This window comes from Pelodiscus sinensis, chromosome 23 (genome assembly GCF_052426305.1).
Source record: "Pelodiscus sinensis isolate ZL-2025 chromosome 23, ASM5242630v1, whole genome shotgun sequence".
NCBI lineage: Eukaryota > Metazoa > Chordata > Testudines > Trionychidae > Pelodiscus > Pelodiscus sinensis.
Window position 1 is genome coordinate 14,496,385 of NC_143074.1, and position 14,506 is coordinate 14,510,890.

The 14,506-nt window shown below is 53.5% G+C and overlaps 1 protein-coding gene across 2 annotated transcripts in view; it reads left to right on the plus strand.

Moving 5' to 3' along the window:
• Positions 1-8,237, plus strand: part of LAMC3 (laminin subunit gamma 3) — a 57,460-nt gene extending 49,223 nt beyond the window's left edge. The window contains exons 26-28 of one of the 2 annotated variants that reach the window (XM_075905922.2): positions 1,052-1,198; positions 1,821-1,920; positions 4,340-8,237. In XM_075905922.2, coding sequence (XP_075762037.2) covers positions 1,052-1,198; positions 1,821-1,920; positions 4,340-4,590 — 498 coding nt within the window. In that variant the 3' untranslated portion in view covers positions 4,591-8,237. Of the gene's footprint in view, positions 1-742; positions 910-1,051; positions 1,199-1,820; positions 1,921-4,339 lie in introns of those variants that run through there. The other variant, XM_075905923.2, reaches the window with a different exon arrangement.
• Positions 8,238-14,506: the final 6,269 nt, after the last annotated feature.

A 14,506-nucleotide genomic window follows, 5' to 3' on the forward strand; every position in this document is an offset into this window, starting at 1 on the left:
ACAATGCATTTCGATATAGCGCGTCCACACTGAGTGGACGTTGAATTGCATTTAAGGCTGGTTGGAACCAGTTCCAGCAGGGCATCAGGTCAGAAGTTACTTTGTGGCCAGGGCGGACACCAGGGCACCCTGGGAAGGGATGGAGGCCCCCTATTTCGAAATAAGCATCTACACAGTGCTTATTTCGAAATAGCAATTTTGAAATTGGCACTATTCCTTGTGGAATGAGGTTTACCAATTTCTAAATAAACCCTCCGCTATTTCGAATTAATTTCGAAATAACGGAATGGCTGTGTAGACGCTAGGAAAGTTATTTTGAAATAACTGCTGTTATTTCAAAATAACTTTGCTATGTAGACATACCTTCAGTCTTCACTACATCCTCTGGCAAGGAGTTCCACAGGTTGACGGTGCGCTAAGGGAAGAAAAATTTCCTTTTGTTTGTTTTAAACTTGCTGCCTATTTTTTAAACCTGCTATCTGTTAGGCCGCCCTAGCTCTGCCAATGCACCCCCATCCTGACCTGTAACACCTTGCTACTGGGCCCCCCAGCTCTGCCAATGCACCCCCATCCTGACCTGCTGCCCCCCTGAATTTCCTAAGAGCACTTCAGAACCTTCTCTTCCAGTCAGCGTTAATTCTAGCCTGTAGTTCTCCCAGACTCTGCCTCCTGCATGCAGCATCCCTTGCTCTTAGAGCCAAGGTCCTGTTCTGAGCCTTGGTCTGGCTGTCTGGCTTTGCAGCGTCTCAAGTGCTGGCTGATCTGCATCTCAAGTCCAACTTGAATTGCCATGTGAGGAAGGAAGGGCTGGCGCGTGGACTCACTGAGTTCCACATCCCTCCCACCGAGCCATCGCTCACGCCAGTGGGCGAGTTACCTGGGGCTGACAGGAACCTGGTCTCCCTTCCACACACCACCCCAGCTCAGGCGATAGCCTTGCTCAGCGGCCGTCTGGGCACAAGGAGGGGATCAGGACGGGGAAAGGAGCAATGCAAAAGCCGACTCCTACTGATGCTTCCCCCTGTAACCCTGTGCTGCTGGCGCCGTGCAGAGGTCCCAGGCCCTGCTGAGGGAAGGGAAGCAGGAAGACAAGCGCGCCAGAGAGCTTGCCAAGCGCGTCAACGGAACCCTGGCAGAAATCTCAAGGCAGGAGCACGTGTCTGAGCAGCTCGGGGAGGAGTTCGAGGCGTCTCACCAGGTGAGCTCTGATCCCGGGGGCGTGGGCGCGAGCCCCCTCTCTTCCTTGGCTGTCACCATAGCGCCCTGTAAAGTGTGCGGCTGAGTGGCCACACAGGGCACAATTAAGACCTCCCTACCTCATTAATGGAGCCACGCAGCCGCACCTGCACTAATTAGCTACCTCCTCCTGAGTGCTGAACATTAAAACGGGATAATGAATACAGTGCATGACTTATTTTGTGTGTTTAATATGAAATCAAATCAAATTAGTCCCCTCCTTGTCCTAACCCGAGTTCCTCGCTGGCTTGGGCCCCTTTGTAGCCCTGTGCTGCCTGCACACTATGTTGGACTTTTTGTGAGTAAGTGGTGGGTGCCGCAGAGCACACACAAGCACACACGACCTCACCACTGGTGCACATGATGAACCTCGCTCCGCTCATGGCTGGGAAAACTTCGAAGGAACGCTGCCCATGGCAGAAACCCCGGACGTGGCATGTCTGTGGCAGGCTCTGCAGGATCCCCATGCACAGGCCGGGATGTCCTCCGTGGAATCCCCCACGTGGAGTTGATCTGTTAGCGCTGGTGGCCGGACGCACCCTGTGATTTGTGTGTGGCTAATGCAAGTCCGTGTGTGTTGGCAGGTGAGGATGGGGATGAGTGACGCTAAGGAGAGCCTCCGAGAAGCCCAGAGCTCCCTGGAGACGGACATTGAGATCCTGAATAACCTGCTCAGCAGCCTAGGTAAGAACCCATCCCCAGTGTGCCAGTGCACTCCCCCTTCCTGGGCCCCGCCGTAGGGCCGCCGCAGGAAACACTGCTGCACCGCTTGGACTTCCTCAGCGATCCGCCTGTCAGAGCCAAATCCAGTCCGGGCATCTCGGTTTCCCTACATGCTGCACTTCAGGTTGGGACGTTGGCCCTAGATTTATTACTAGATTTACCTGGCGTGGCCCGGGTCCTTAATGAAAATGGCTTCACATAAATCACTGCTCTGGCCGGGGGCTAGGGAGGAGGGTTCAGTATTCAGGCTGCTCCGGGGAGAGAGGACAACCCCAGCCCTCTCTTATAGCAGCAACTATGGGTAAGGTTGCCAGGTGTCCAGTTTTCTACTGGACAGTCCGGTATTTGCACCGTCTGTCTGGCAGAAAAATTCAGAAAATACCGGACACGTGCGATGTGCCATGTGCAATGTCCGGTATTTTCTGAATTCCCGGCTGGGCGCCGGACGGAACCCCCCAGGTCTGCTTCCCAGCCCCTCTTCCTCCCAGCCCCCACTGTTCCTCCCGGCCAGCCCCGCGGCCCCCCCAGCTCTGCTTCCTGTCCCCCCCCTTCCTCCTGGCTAGCCCCGCAGCCCCCAACCGCCCTTCCCTCCTGCCCATGATCAAGTGTGTCCAGTTTTTTGGCGGGGTCTTCCTGGTAACCCTAACTATGGGCCAGGTGAGCAGCGCCTCTGCATGGTGACTGCAGCTTCAGTGGGCACTGCCAGGGGAGGGGTGCACGTCCCCCGGCTGGGGCAGTTCCAGGTTTGTCTGCCCCTTGCGCTCCCCAGCCAGAGTGAGGAATGCAGCAAACTCTGCCCTTTCTGCTGGCTCCCTGACAAAGGGGAACAGTCAGCAATGTCCCCATAGGAACGGGGAGGGGCTTCAGCCCCCCCTGCCTTCCCTAAGGGGCAAAGGGTGTGGGAGGCTTGGGGCTGGGGTAGTTCCACAGCAGGGGGGCGCCCCCAGCCAGCCCCTTTCACCTGCCTTGTGATTCTTTCTGACTGGGAGGAGGAGAAACAATCCCATTCCAGGCACATCCCCTTATCCTGGCACAACCGACCCCCGACCTTGCTTTACCTGAGGAGAAAAGGAAGTGGAGTAGCAAACGTGGCGGTCCTAGCGCCTCCTGTTTAGGAGAAGTTTCTGAACAGACAGACACTCAGCTGTATGCTAGACAACAGTTCAGTAGCCACCTACGACATCACGGCTGGATCTCTGCTGTACATCATGGTCACAGGGAACTTCATAGCCACAGCAGGGATCAAATCCAGAGTCACACAGCCCCCAGCCATTTGAGCTAAAGGGGGAGCTCTGCCTGCTGGCCGCACACTGTGCAATTCTAGCGTGAGCCAGCAAAGGGCAGTGTTAAACTCTCCTTTTTTAAGCCTGTGCTTTTTGGAGAGCTGCTGCTGACACAGCCAAGAAGAGCACTGGTCTCCCAGTGTGGTCACTGGCCTCCTGAGTCACTGAAAAAAGGGAATTGGCTGGTGCACACACCACATCCAGAGCTGCCTTTTGGCCTGACATCTGGATCGTGCTGTTGGATTTGCATGGGCTTTCCCCCACTGGCTCTTCAGTGGTGAGAACAGACTGTAACTGTGGGGTCATCGTGGCCAGGGTGGAGTGTCGGGGAGGCCAGCCAGCAATGAATCAGTCTTTCTAGCAAGCCAGGAGTTTGGGGCTCACAAGGCTATGGGGTGGTTTTTAATTGATGTTTTTAATGTAAATGGATAGAAATCTGAGGGGGAGAAGGGAGACAAAAATCTGTGTGGCTAAAAACTCCAGTGATTGCTGAACCCAAAGGGATTTCGACGGCCAAACGTGGCCAAGTCACTTCCACTCTGGGCGCCTCTGTTTTCCTTCACACCCTTTGCCAGTCTTACCTCTGTAGGCTGTAAGCCCACTGGGACAGAGACAGCCTCTCCTGGGGTGTGTCTAGAGTACATGGCTCCATCGACGGAGCCATGTAAACTAGTTTACCCGACAGAGTCAATGAAGCGGGGATTTAAATAATTCCCGCTTCATTAAAATAAAAATGGCCACCGTGCTGTGCCGACAATCAGCTGATCTGGCACAGCATGGCAGTCTAGACACAGATCGGTCGACAGGGGAAGCCTTTGTCGACTGCTCCCTTCTGCCTCGTGAAACGAGGTTTACAGGCGCGGTCAACAAAGGCTTCCCTTGTCGACTGATCTGTGTCTAGACTGGCGCGCGATGCCGGATCAGCTGATTGTCGGCACAGCGCGGCGGAGCTGCCAACGCCCTTGATACCCTTTTAACTCTTTCCAACCCTGAGGTGAGAGCCCAGGATCTGCCTAAAGCCCCATGGCCTGGATCCACACAGGGCTGCCCTGGCTCTCTGCCAGCTCCCTCATGGCTGTGCTCTTTGCTTCCTGCAGGCAACCTGGAGCAGGAAGCGCCCACGGCCACGGTGCTTAGCACTAGCCGCCTCCAGCTGGGCCGCCTGCAGCTGCGCCTGGCCAGGCCCGGAGCCCTGGAGAGGAAACTGAGCCATCTGCAGCGGGAGGCCAAGCAGCAGCGGCAGAAGATCCGGGAGTTCGAGAGCGACCTGCGGGAGATCCAAGCCGACAAGCAGAACCTGGAGGAGGTTCTACGGAGTCTGCCCGAGGGCTGCTCGAGCTGGCAGTGAGCAGGCCCCGTGGACGACCCCTCGGCCCCCACCGCCACAAGGAACGGCAGAGCCAAGGACGTCCCCCGGCTCACCAGCCAGCACCTCGAACCTGCTGTCCTCTTGCTACGCTGCCTTCCCGCAGACTAGCGGGCGAGGGCTCCGCGCTTCAGGCCCTGCAGAACTGCCAGAGCCCGGGGGAAAGCTTGTCTGTGAGGGAAGCAGAGCTGTCGTGGGAGCAGCTGACTCCCACGGGAACTAAGGGACCATCCCAGGCCAAAGCCTCCCACCCCCCATTCCCAGGGCCACACCCGCCCACCCCAGTGTCTGCACAGAGCCACGTTGTGGTTTTTAAAAAGAGAAACTCTGCCCCCGCAACTTACCTGGGCCAGGTGCTGGTCCCGTCCCTCCATGCTGGGCTCACACGCTTCGGTCCTGGACCACAGCACAACCTGAGTAGAAGGGGAGAGCGCGGAAGCCAGAGCTCTCCTGAAGGGGATGGGACAGAGGGCTCAGGGCTGCCCGCTCCTGGGGTCCGCGGTCCCAATGGACGGGGTTGTAAGGGCCAGCAGTGGAAGTGGAGCAGGAGGCGGATGGGCTGGGCTGTGCCCTGCCTCTTGTGACTCTGCAGCTCTACCAGGGTGGCACCGGTGAGAAACAGCTCCGTGAGTGGAGCCCCTGGGGCACAGTGTCTGTCAGTGCTCCCGGGGGCTGCGAAGGGACCATCCCAACTCAGTAGTCAGGGGGCGAGGGCATTAGACCAGGCCTAGGTCTGCTCTTGCTTCGTGTGGCTGTAGCCTGTCATCCCAGCAGCTTGTGGACAGCCCCTCGCCCGCCCTGCCAGGAAAGGCAAAGGGCTGAAGAGCTGGGTAGTCGCCTCAGGCTTCGCCGCCGGCTTCATCCGCTCTAGAGTGACTGCCTGCAAGTGGCTCCAGGCTAAAAGCTGGACTGTAATTCCCAGTTGATGGCGTCGCAGCTGGGCTGAATGTGCCGCTGCAGCGGGCAGCGTCAGCCCTTTCCCCCTGTGTGCTCAAAAGCAGCAGCTCCCAACCTGTGGTCCGCAGCCCCCTGGTGTTCCCAACGGCATTGGAGGGGGTCCGCGGAAAGTTTAAAATAGAAACTGTCACCCGCTCTCCAGCACCAGCCATCTCATTAAGTAAAGTCCAGGTATTATCTCCTAATGCTACGATTTGTTTTTAGATAACACGGGCTAATCTACATTTCAATTGATTATCGAATAATGGAATGTTTGAAAACAGCTGTAGTGTTGGGGGGGGGGGTTGTAAAATGTTAATAGATTGAAAAGGGTCCATATGCTCAGAAAGGTCGGGCGCCACTGCTCTACAGAGAAGGCCAGCAGGGGTTGATCCAGCTTGGAGGCAAGCAACACATTAGACAAGAGAGAATCTGGCCCCTTCTGCTCTCGTTCGCACTGGCACGACGCCAGGGGAGTGACTCCTGATTTTCCCTGGTGTAAGATCGTGCTGGAGCCTAGAGCCCTGCTTCTGGTTTGCTTTTGAACCTGATTCTAATGTGTTTGGGTGCCATTCACATTACTAGAAACTGGTTTAGCCAGAGCCACCTGCCAACCCCTTTGTAAGGCTTCTGGAGTGGTTTGTAGCTCCCCCTTGCCCCTTCCTTTCCCCAAATAAGCCGGCTGCCCCTTGCCTCTGCGCAAAAGCTGGCACTGGCAGACAGTTCCAGCTGGGTGTTATCAGCCTCTCCCCCTCTCACTGCCCAAGGACAGCCCTGTGAAAGCACAACAGTTGTTGCGAAGAAAACACAGCATGCTGCCAGCTTGGGAGGGGGGCCTGGCCAAATAGCCACATATTTGCCTCCCTAGGAAAACAACTGGGCATCTTCAATCTGCTCACTAACTCGCTGCTGTGAGAGACATGTCAAGCCCTTGCCACCTGCCCGGTGCTGAAGACGTGATTTCACCCTCCTTCCCAGAGACATGTTTTCTGAGCTGATGCTATGTGCTTGGAGCTTGTATCCATTTTTTAAAAATCTTAATATAATACATATGCTACACTCTGCTTGGAGTGCGGTCCATGGGTATGAAACAGCTGGTGGGGTGTGTGGGGGTGGGGGGGAATACATGGCATACTTCTAGCAGCTGTCCTCTGGCAGAGTTCTGCAAAGGAAAGCCATGCAGAGTGACTTCAGCTAACAGCAGAACGCAGCGGCAGCTGTTTAACAGCTCTCAGTAAACGGGCACAGCCCTTCAGGCGAGGAACTTAAAAACCCCAATAGCAAATTGAAACTGCAGGGGGAGCTCAGGGAGGCAGAGTGTGACGACTCCAATTAGATTCTGGCCAGGACACTAGAGGTAACATATTGTGCTCTTGAAAAATGCCCTTGGCTCTTTAAAGACCATACGGGTCTGGGAGCTCAGCTGCATGTCTGCTGCAGCCCTACATAGGGGCCGGGCTAATGACTGACTCGGCCAAAGCTGCTGGGTTTCTTCTCTAGGCTCCCCACTGGTACATCCGTGTGTTACTTTGCACCTCTCCTGGCCTCGTGGGTGTGTAGTGCCCTGAAGAGGCTGGGGCTGTGTAGCCAGTTGGCAGGGAAGGGGTGAAAAGGAACCTGGGACCATAATCTCCAGCTGCAGGGCCCCCCAGCATCGCTCCCGTTAGCGTTAGAAAGAGGAGTCCCGCCAATCCCAGCTCCTCCTGCAGATTATTTCTAAACTAGGGCAACACCCAGAAGGCTGGTACGCTATGCAGGCAGTGATGCTGCATGAGGGCTGGACGCATGCCCACATCCGCTCAGAGAAGAGACGGCCCACGCTGTGACTGTGAAGGGCAGGGTGGGGTACCAGCAGAGCAGAGGGTGACCTGTCTAGGGGCAGGGGTGAGGCTGCTTGAAGGGAACACCACCCTGGCCATGACAAGCCCATCAACAAGAGGCTCACAGGATATGGGGGTGAGAGGTTGGCAGGAGAGGCGGATCTGGGAGTTGAAGACAGGAGCTGAAGCCGAGAGTGAGAATTGTGTAAAAAAGCCATCACATGAGCACAGGAGTGCGTCAAGGCCAGCGAGGACATGGGGGCCTGATGAGGGGAACTCACTGGATGCGATGCCAAAGGGATTAGGAGAGAATCCTAGGGCTGGAAGAGACCTCAGGGGGTCAGCAAGTCCAGCCTGCTGCCCAAAGCAGGACCAACCCCAACAAAATCATCCCAGCCAGGGCTTTGTCAAGCTGGGACTTAAAAACCTCTAGGGATCCTTCCCTAGGGAACCCATCCCAGTGCCTCACCACCCTTCTAAGGAATAGTTTTTCCTAATATCCAACCTAGACCTCCCGCAGTGTAACTTTAGACCATTGCTCCTTGTTCTGTCATCACTGAAAACAGCCTCTCTCCATCCTCTTTGGAACCGCCTTTCAGGAAGTTGAAGGCTGCTCTCAAATCCCCCCTCACTCTTCTCTTCTGCAGACTAAATAAGCCCAAATCCCTCAGCCTTTCCTTGTAGGTCAAGTGCTCCAGCCCCCTAATCATTTTGGTTGCTCTCCGCCGGACCCTCTCCAATGCATCCACATCCTTTCTATAGTTCCAGAACTAGACAATACTCCAGATGTGGCCTCACCAGTGCCGAATAAAGGGGAATAATCACTTCTCTAGATCTGCTGGCAATGCTCCTCCTAATGCACCCTAATATGCCATTCACCTTCTTGGCTATAAGGGCACACTGTTGACTCATATCCAGCTTCTCATCCACTGTAATCCCCAGATCCTTTTCTGCAGAACTGCTACTTAGCCAATTGGCCCCCAGCCTGTAACAATGCTAGGGATTCTTCCGTCCCAAGTGCAGGACTCTGCACTTGTCCTTGTTCAACCTCATCAGATTTCTTTTGGCCTAATCCTCTAATCTGTCTAGGTCACTCTGGACCCTATCCCTGCCCTCTAATGTATCTACCTCTCCCCCTAACTTAGTGTCCTTAGCGAACTTGCTGAGGGTGCAATGCATCTCCTCATCAAGGTCATTAATAAAGGTGTTGAACAAATCCGGCCCTAGAACTGATCCTTGGGGCACTCCGCTAGAAACTGACCGCCAACCTGACATTGAGCCGTTGATCACAACCCATTGGGCCTGACAATCTAGCCAACTTTCTATTCACCCTATAGTCCATTTATCCAGTCAATCCTTAACTTTATCCTTAACTTGCTGGCAAGAATACTCTGGGAGACCGTATCAAAAGCTTGGATGAGGCCATGAACATCATGGGAGGGGCAGGCTTGCAGTGGGAAAGGTCTGGGTAGCAGAGGTCAGTGAGGTTGGAATAGGGCCGGGAGGGAGGGTTAGTGACCTAGCTGAGAGCAGCAGGAGGAAGCAGGGAGCAGATCAAGGTTGGAGGGATGCAAGCTAGCAGCTCAGGGGGTAGATGTCCAATGCCCCAAATGCTCACTCCACAAAGGGGACAGTCCCTGGGTCTCACCTGGGCGGGTACCAGTACCACTCTGCCTGGTGTTCCCCTTCTAGCAGTTCTGCATGCTCCACGATGACCACCCCACCGCGACCCTTGACGTACTGCAGGGGGCAATGAGGCATTTGAAGGATCGGCCCAAGGACTGTTCAACCCCCAGCTGCTGAAGCTGCTGCCTAGACATGGCTCATCCTCCACCACACAACCTCCTTCCATCTGCATTGGCTGGCAGCGTCACACGGACCGGCAGAATCGAACCTGGGACCGCTGGAGCTTAGTGCATGAGCCTCTACCAGGTCAGCTAAAAGCCAGCTGGCCATAGAGCGGTAGAGCAGGGCTGGGCAATAATGTTTAAAGGGGGTGGGGGAGAGGCACTGCATAAACTTTTGAAGTGGCCCTGGGCCTGGAGTCTATGCCCCCTGCCCCTGGTGCCTAGAGAGACTCACCAGCTATTTTAAAACAGCTGCAGTTCCCTCTAGGTGCCGCAGTGGGAGGAGACTTTGTCTGCTCCCCATGCCTACAGGCCAATCAAGGCCTGGAGGATGTGGGGGAGCACACAAAGTCCCTCACCCCCTGCCCCGCCGCACACCCCTGGTCAGGGAGGAGACTTTGCGTACTCCCCTGTCCCCAGATCTCAATTGGCCTGGGGGCAGCCGGGCGGCCGGGAGCCAGATCCACCAGCTTGGCGGGCTGGGTCCGGCCTGTGGAGGCTGTCGTGCCCACCCCTGCACGACATTCGGTCATTCGTCTCAGTGCCACTAGCTGGGAGAATGAACCACACCCAGCAGGTGCGCAGGTTACTCCAGCACTTTCTCGCTCTTGCCCTCTGTTTCCTGCAGCATCGCTGTGGACACTAGAGGGAGGCTTCTCCCTTCCCAACACTTTCCACCTGTCTGTTAAAACCCAGCCAGTTAGAGCCAGGTGTGGGATGCAGCTCTGTGCATGGAAAACTGTGGTAGCTAACCCTGTGCATCGTATAATGATAGAACAGAGTTTAAGGCCCTAACTGGGGATTTGGGAGGCCTAAGGTCAATACCTGGCTCTGGCACAGATTTCTGGTGAGAGTCTTGGGCAAGTCACTTACACGCCGCTCCTCCAAGGTATGTACGCTTGTGCCTTCCATGGAAATCAGGAGCAGGGCTTCCATCTCACTCTGCCTCAGTTCCTCATCCCTCAGTGGGGCTGCCCTGCAGCGTGGTTGTGTCAGGAGTTGCACTGATACTGCAGTGAAGGAGAGTCCCATGCGAGCCTGGGCAAGAGCAGATCGACGTATGCTCAGAAAATGCAAGGTGGGGTGACCCAGGTCCCCTGTGTACAGGGCCTTGACCGGAATGAGCAGGTGGCATTAGCTTGCAGCAGTGGGTCTGAAAGGCTCGCTGGAACCGGGGTGTTTCGAGGTGCCGTCTGAAGGAGGGGAGCTGGATGGCTGCCCAGGGGTAGTGTGGAGCAGGTGGCAAGACTGGAGCAGGAAAGGGAGCAGATGCTAGAATAACTGAAAGGACGTGCAGGGTGGAGGTCTCTGGGTCCCTGGACTTTCAAGCCAAACCCAGGACACCTCTCTTAAGAGACTTCGGCTTCCAGCTGGTGACTCAGACTTGGCGTCTCCAGGCAGCAGCCCTTCCAAGGGGCCCACCCAAACTCTTATTGTTTCATTTGTTTTCTTTAATTAACATAAACAGTGTTGTTATTAGTATAAGTGAGCATTAGGACGGGGGAGTTGAGTGGTTAGGCAAGCGGGAGAGTGAAATGGGCTGGAATCCAACATGGAGGGGGGGACTAGTGGGTTAGGCAGGATCCTCCCCTCCCCATTGTGTTCCCCCAGCTTTGTGGATGCACCTCAGTCCTTACCACTGCACCTCCTGACTCCGGGCTCCTCTGCAGCTTTACCCGGCTCCTCCTCTTGTTTCAAGTTGTGGGTGAGTGAGGCAGAGTCTTGCAATTGTGCCCAACCGTTTGGTTGGTTCTTGTGATCTGGACCAATGCCCCAAAGGGAGCAGGCTGAGCACCCCAAGCTCATCTCACCAGCAATCAGATTCCATGCTCTGCGCCACCAGCCCCTTGTCCTCGTGAGAAAATTGTTTTCACTGGGTGAAAATAAATCCTGCTAAGTCCCTGCACTCAGAGCTCAGAGGGGTGAATCCTCCATGGCTCATCCCCTACTACTCCAGCTGCTCCACGTAGACACTGCAAGTAGCACCAGCCATTTAATGCTCCTGAAACGTGCAGCTCCGAGCAGGGCTTGCTCAGCCGCACACCACGAGGAAAATGGCTGAGTGAGGCCAGGGGCTGACGGAGAAAGAGCCGAGGGGCAGGAGGGACCCCGCAACGTAGGGCAACCCCATTGAGAGATGAGGAACTGAGGCAGAGTGAGACTGAAGCCCAGATCTGGTTGACCTGGTGGTCTAGGACAGTGTTCCCTGTAAGTGATATGCTTGTGCAGCTGCTCAGGGGAGGTTCCAATGCCACACAGCTGATTAGCAGAGCATTAACAGGTAGGTTTGTTTCTTCTGGTGGTGCACACTCACATGTGCCTTGGTGCACAAAAAATTTATTCTGCACATGGACAGAAAACCTCTGCACATGGCTGGAAAAGATTGGAAGGAACATTGGTCCAGGAGCAGTATAATTCTTATCACCTTGACTTTGAGGCTAAAGCTGTACCAGAGGGTCTACGCATAAGTCTGGGGCTCAATTTGGGAAAAACAACATTCAGCATGCTGCTAAGGAGGCATTTGCCTAGTTGTGATGCTTGAATTCAGTGCTTTCCCTAGTAATTGAAATGGGGGGTGTATCAAAAATACGTGGAGGGTACGGACCGATGAAGAGTGAGCTGTATGGCACCAGAGTAAAAACTGAAAAATGTTTCACACCTTTTTATTAGATTTAACTCGTGTTTTTTAAATAATCATAGAAATTAAAGTTGGCCACACAAGCCTACGATGGAGCACTATCGCTACATCTGTGATGGATAGGAAGAGTGCTGGCCTTTTCTGAACATCCCAGCATTCAGTAACCAAAGGGTTAAACTCAGGTAGCTAGGAGGTGTTGGCAGGGAGCCAGGAGAGCCAATGGGGGAAGGTGTTGAGATCTGAAACGAAAAGAATACCTGCCTGCTGTTCTTCTTTCTGTGAGTTTAACCCAGGACTTGGGGGAACAAGATAAATTGAATCTGACAGATCTACCATGCCTACAAAGAATTCTGGGCATGGAAATGGACTGGACCTCGAAGCACGGATCTGTGAGTAGATAGGGACATGTCCATTTAGACACGACTGGGCTATTTTCTTTGTTTTGTTGTTTGGTTAAACTTCTCTGTGCTAAATCCATGTGCCCTTTCCCCATACACTGTACTTTAAACTGTATCCCAGGGACAGAATTTTCTGTTTTCAAACTGTTCTTTTTCTCAGTTGCTTTAAAATACCTAGCAACCCAGTATGCTTTATTGAGTATATCTCTTTGTTTTGCTTAATGAAATCACCTTTGTTAAGGTGATTGATTCGATTCTTGTGTCCTGGAAGGTAATAGGTCTGTGTATACCTGCCTAAGACTGAGAGGTCAGATATCAAAGATAACAGTTTGTTTTCTCTTTTTATCCAAGCTCTCTTTTGCTAGGAGAGCTAGGGGTACCCCTCTGGAAGAGGTTCATCCTGGGCTCAAGAAAAAATAATTTTTTCACTGGGTGATGGCAGCCTATCTCCCATGGCTAGGAATTCTGTGATCTTGGGAAGCTTTTAAGCAGAAGCCTACCGAGGCAAGGTACTTTTAAGGTCTTTTGGGGGTCCTGCCTTCTGCAGTTGGCGTGCCAGAGTGAGGAACAGCCCTGACAACATCCTTCTTGGTTTCTTGTAATTTTTCACATTTCTGTTAATGAGCTTCTCAAATGCAATGCATTCATTTTTGGTGGCTTCTCAAGTGTCTGGTATTTCCAGTCCTTCATGATATGCTCATCATCACACAGAAGGCGACGTCTTTCAGATCACAAAATTCTACTGAACTACATAAGAACATAAGAATGGCCATACTGGGTCAGACCAAAGATCCATCTAGCCCAGTATCCTGTCTGCTGACAGTGGCCAATGCCAGGCGCCCCAGAGGGAGTGAACTGAACAGGTAATGATCAAGTGATCTCTCTCCTGCCATCCATCTGACAAACAGAGGGTAGGGACACCACTCCTTACCCATCCTGGCTAATAGCCATTAATGGACTTAACTTCCATGAATGTATCTTGTTCTCTTTTAAACCCTGTTATAGTCCTAGCCTTCACAACCTCCTCAGGCAAGGAGTTCCACAGGTTAACTAGGAAACAGAATGCTCAACTGTCTGTAACAGTTGTGACCAGGAGTAGAATTATTCCTGCTTCTTTCATGCCAGGAAACTTAGCACAAAAATTGGGTCGAACCAATAGTGTTGATAAGAAGTTGAAATCAAATCTTCATTTGTTGATCTTATTATATTCCACTCTGTGTTCAAATTCTCTAGTCTGTCTTGATCCCATGACAACTCTATTGAGGGTAGTGTCTTGCACTACTCGATTATCAGTGTTTTATAAGACAGGTGTCTGTAAAACATGCATAGAGGATAGAATCCAGGAGTTGGTGGTGTAGATTTATAAGAATCAAGTCTGTGCACTTTACTTTTTTCAGCTGGCTTGTCAAACACCTTGGCTACATCTACACTGGCATGATTTTCCGGAAATGCTTTTAACGGCAAAGTTTTCCGTTAAAAGCATTTTTGGAAAAGCGCGTCTAGATTGGCAGGACGCTTTTGCACAAAAGTACTTTTTGCGGAAAAGCGTCTGTGGCCAATCTAGACACGCTTTTCCGCAAAAAAGCCCCAATCGCCATTTTTGTGGAAAACAAATCTCTGCTGTCTACACTGGCCCTTTTGCGCAAAAGTTTTTCGGAAAACGGCTTTTGCCCGAACGGGAGCTGCAATTTTTAAGGGGCCCCCAGGCTCTTAGGGGCAGGCCGGCTTTTTTTTGTTGACCAGCTTCCCCCAGGCATTTTTTTAAAGGGTTCCGTGGCCAAATAAAATTGGGAAACACTGGTCTAAAAGGTGCCACAAGACTTCTCCTTGTTTATCGATTATAAATGATAGATTGTGATTTTTGGCTGTAGAGTCCATGCTGCTTCCAGGTCCAGTGACGGAGGCGACCGTATGCAGCGCTGGCTTTCTTAATTCATCCGTCCCTTGCATGGTCAGTTGGCGCTTCCTTAATCTACACAGGCAGCCAGCACAGGTGTGCTTGTGGCTTGGCGCCTGGTGTCTTCCAAGGCTTATGGATGGGTCGGGGGAGGTTTCCCTTGGGCTGATGGAGTGAGAGTTCCCGCAGCAGCACAGCCGTTTAGGAGACCTCGTCCTGCTGCTCCGGGGGGCACCACCCAGGCACAATGAGCCGCCTGCAGGGGCGAGGAAAGGGTTACATCCGCCAGGCGCCGGCGGGCAGGGGCGGGGAGCGCTCGGCCGGTGCATTCTTTTGCCTCCTCCAGCGGAGGGGCCGCTGAG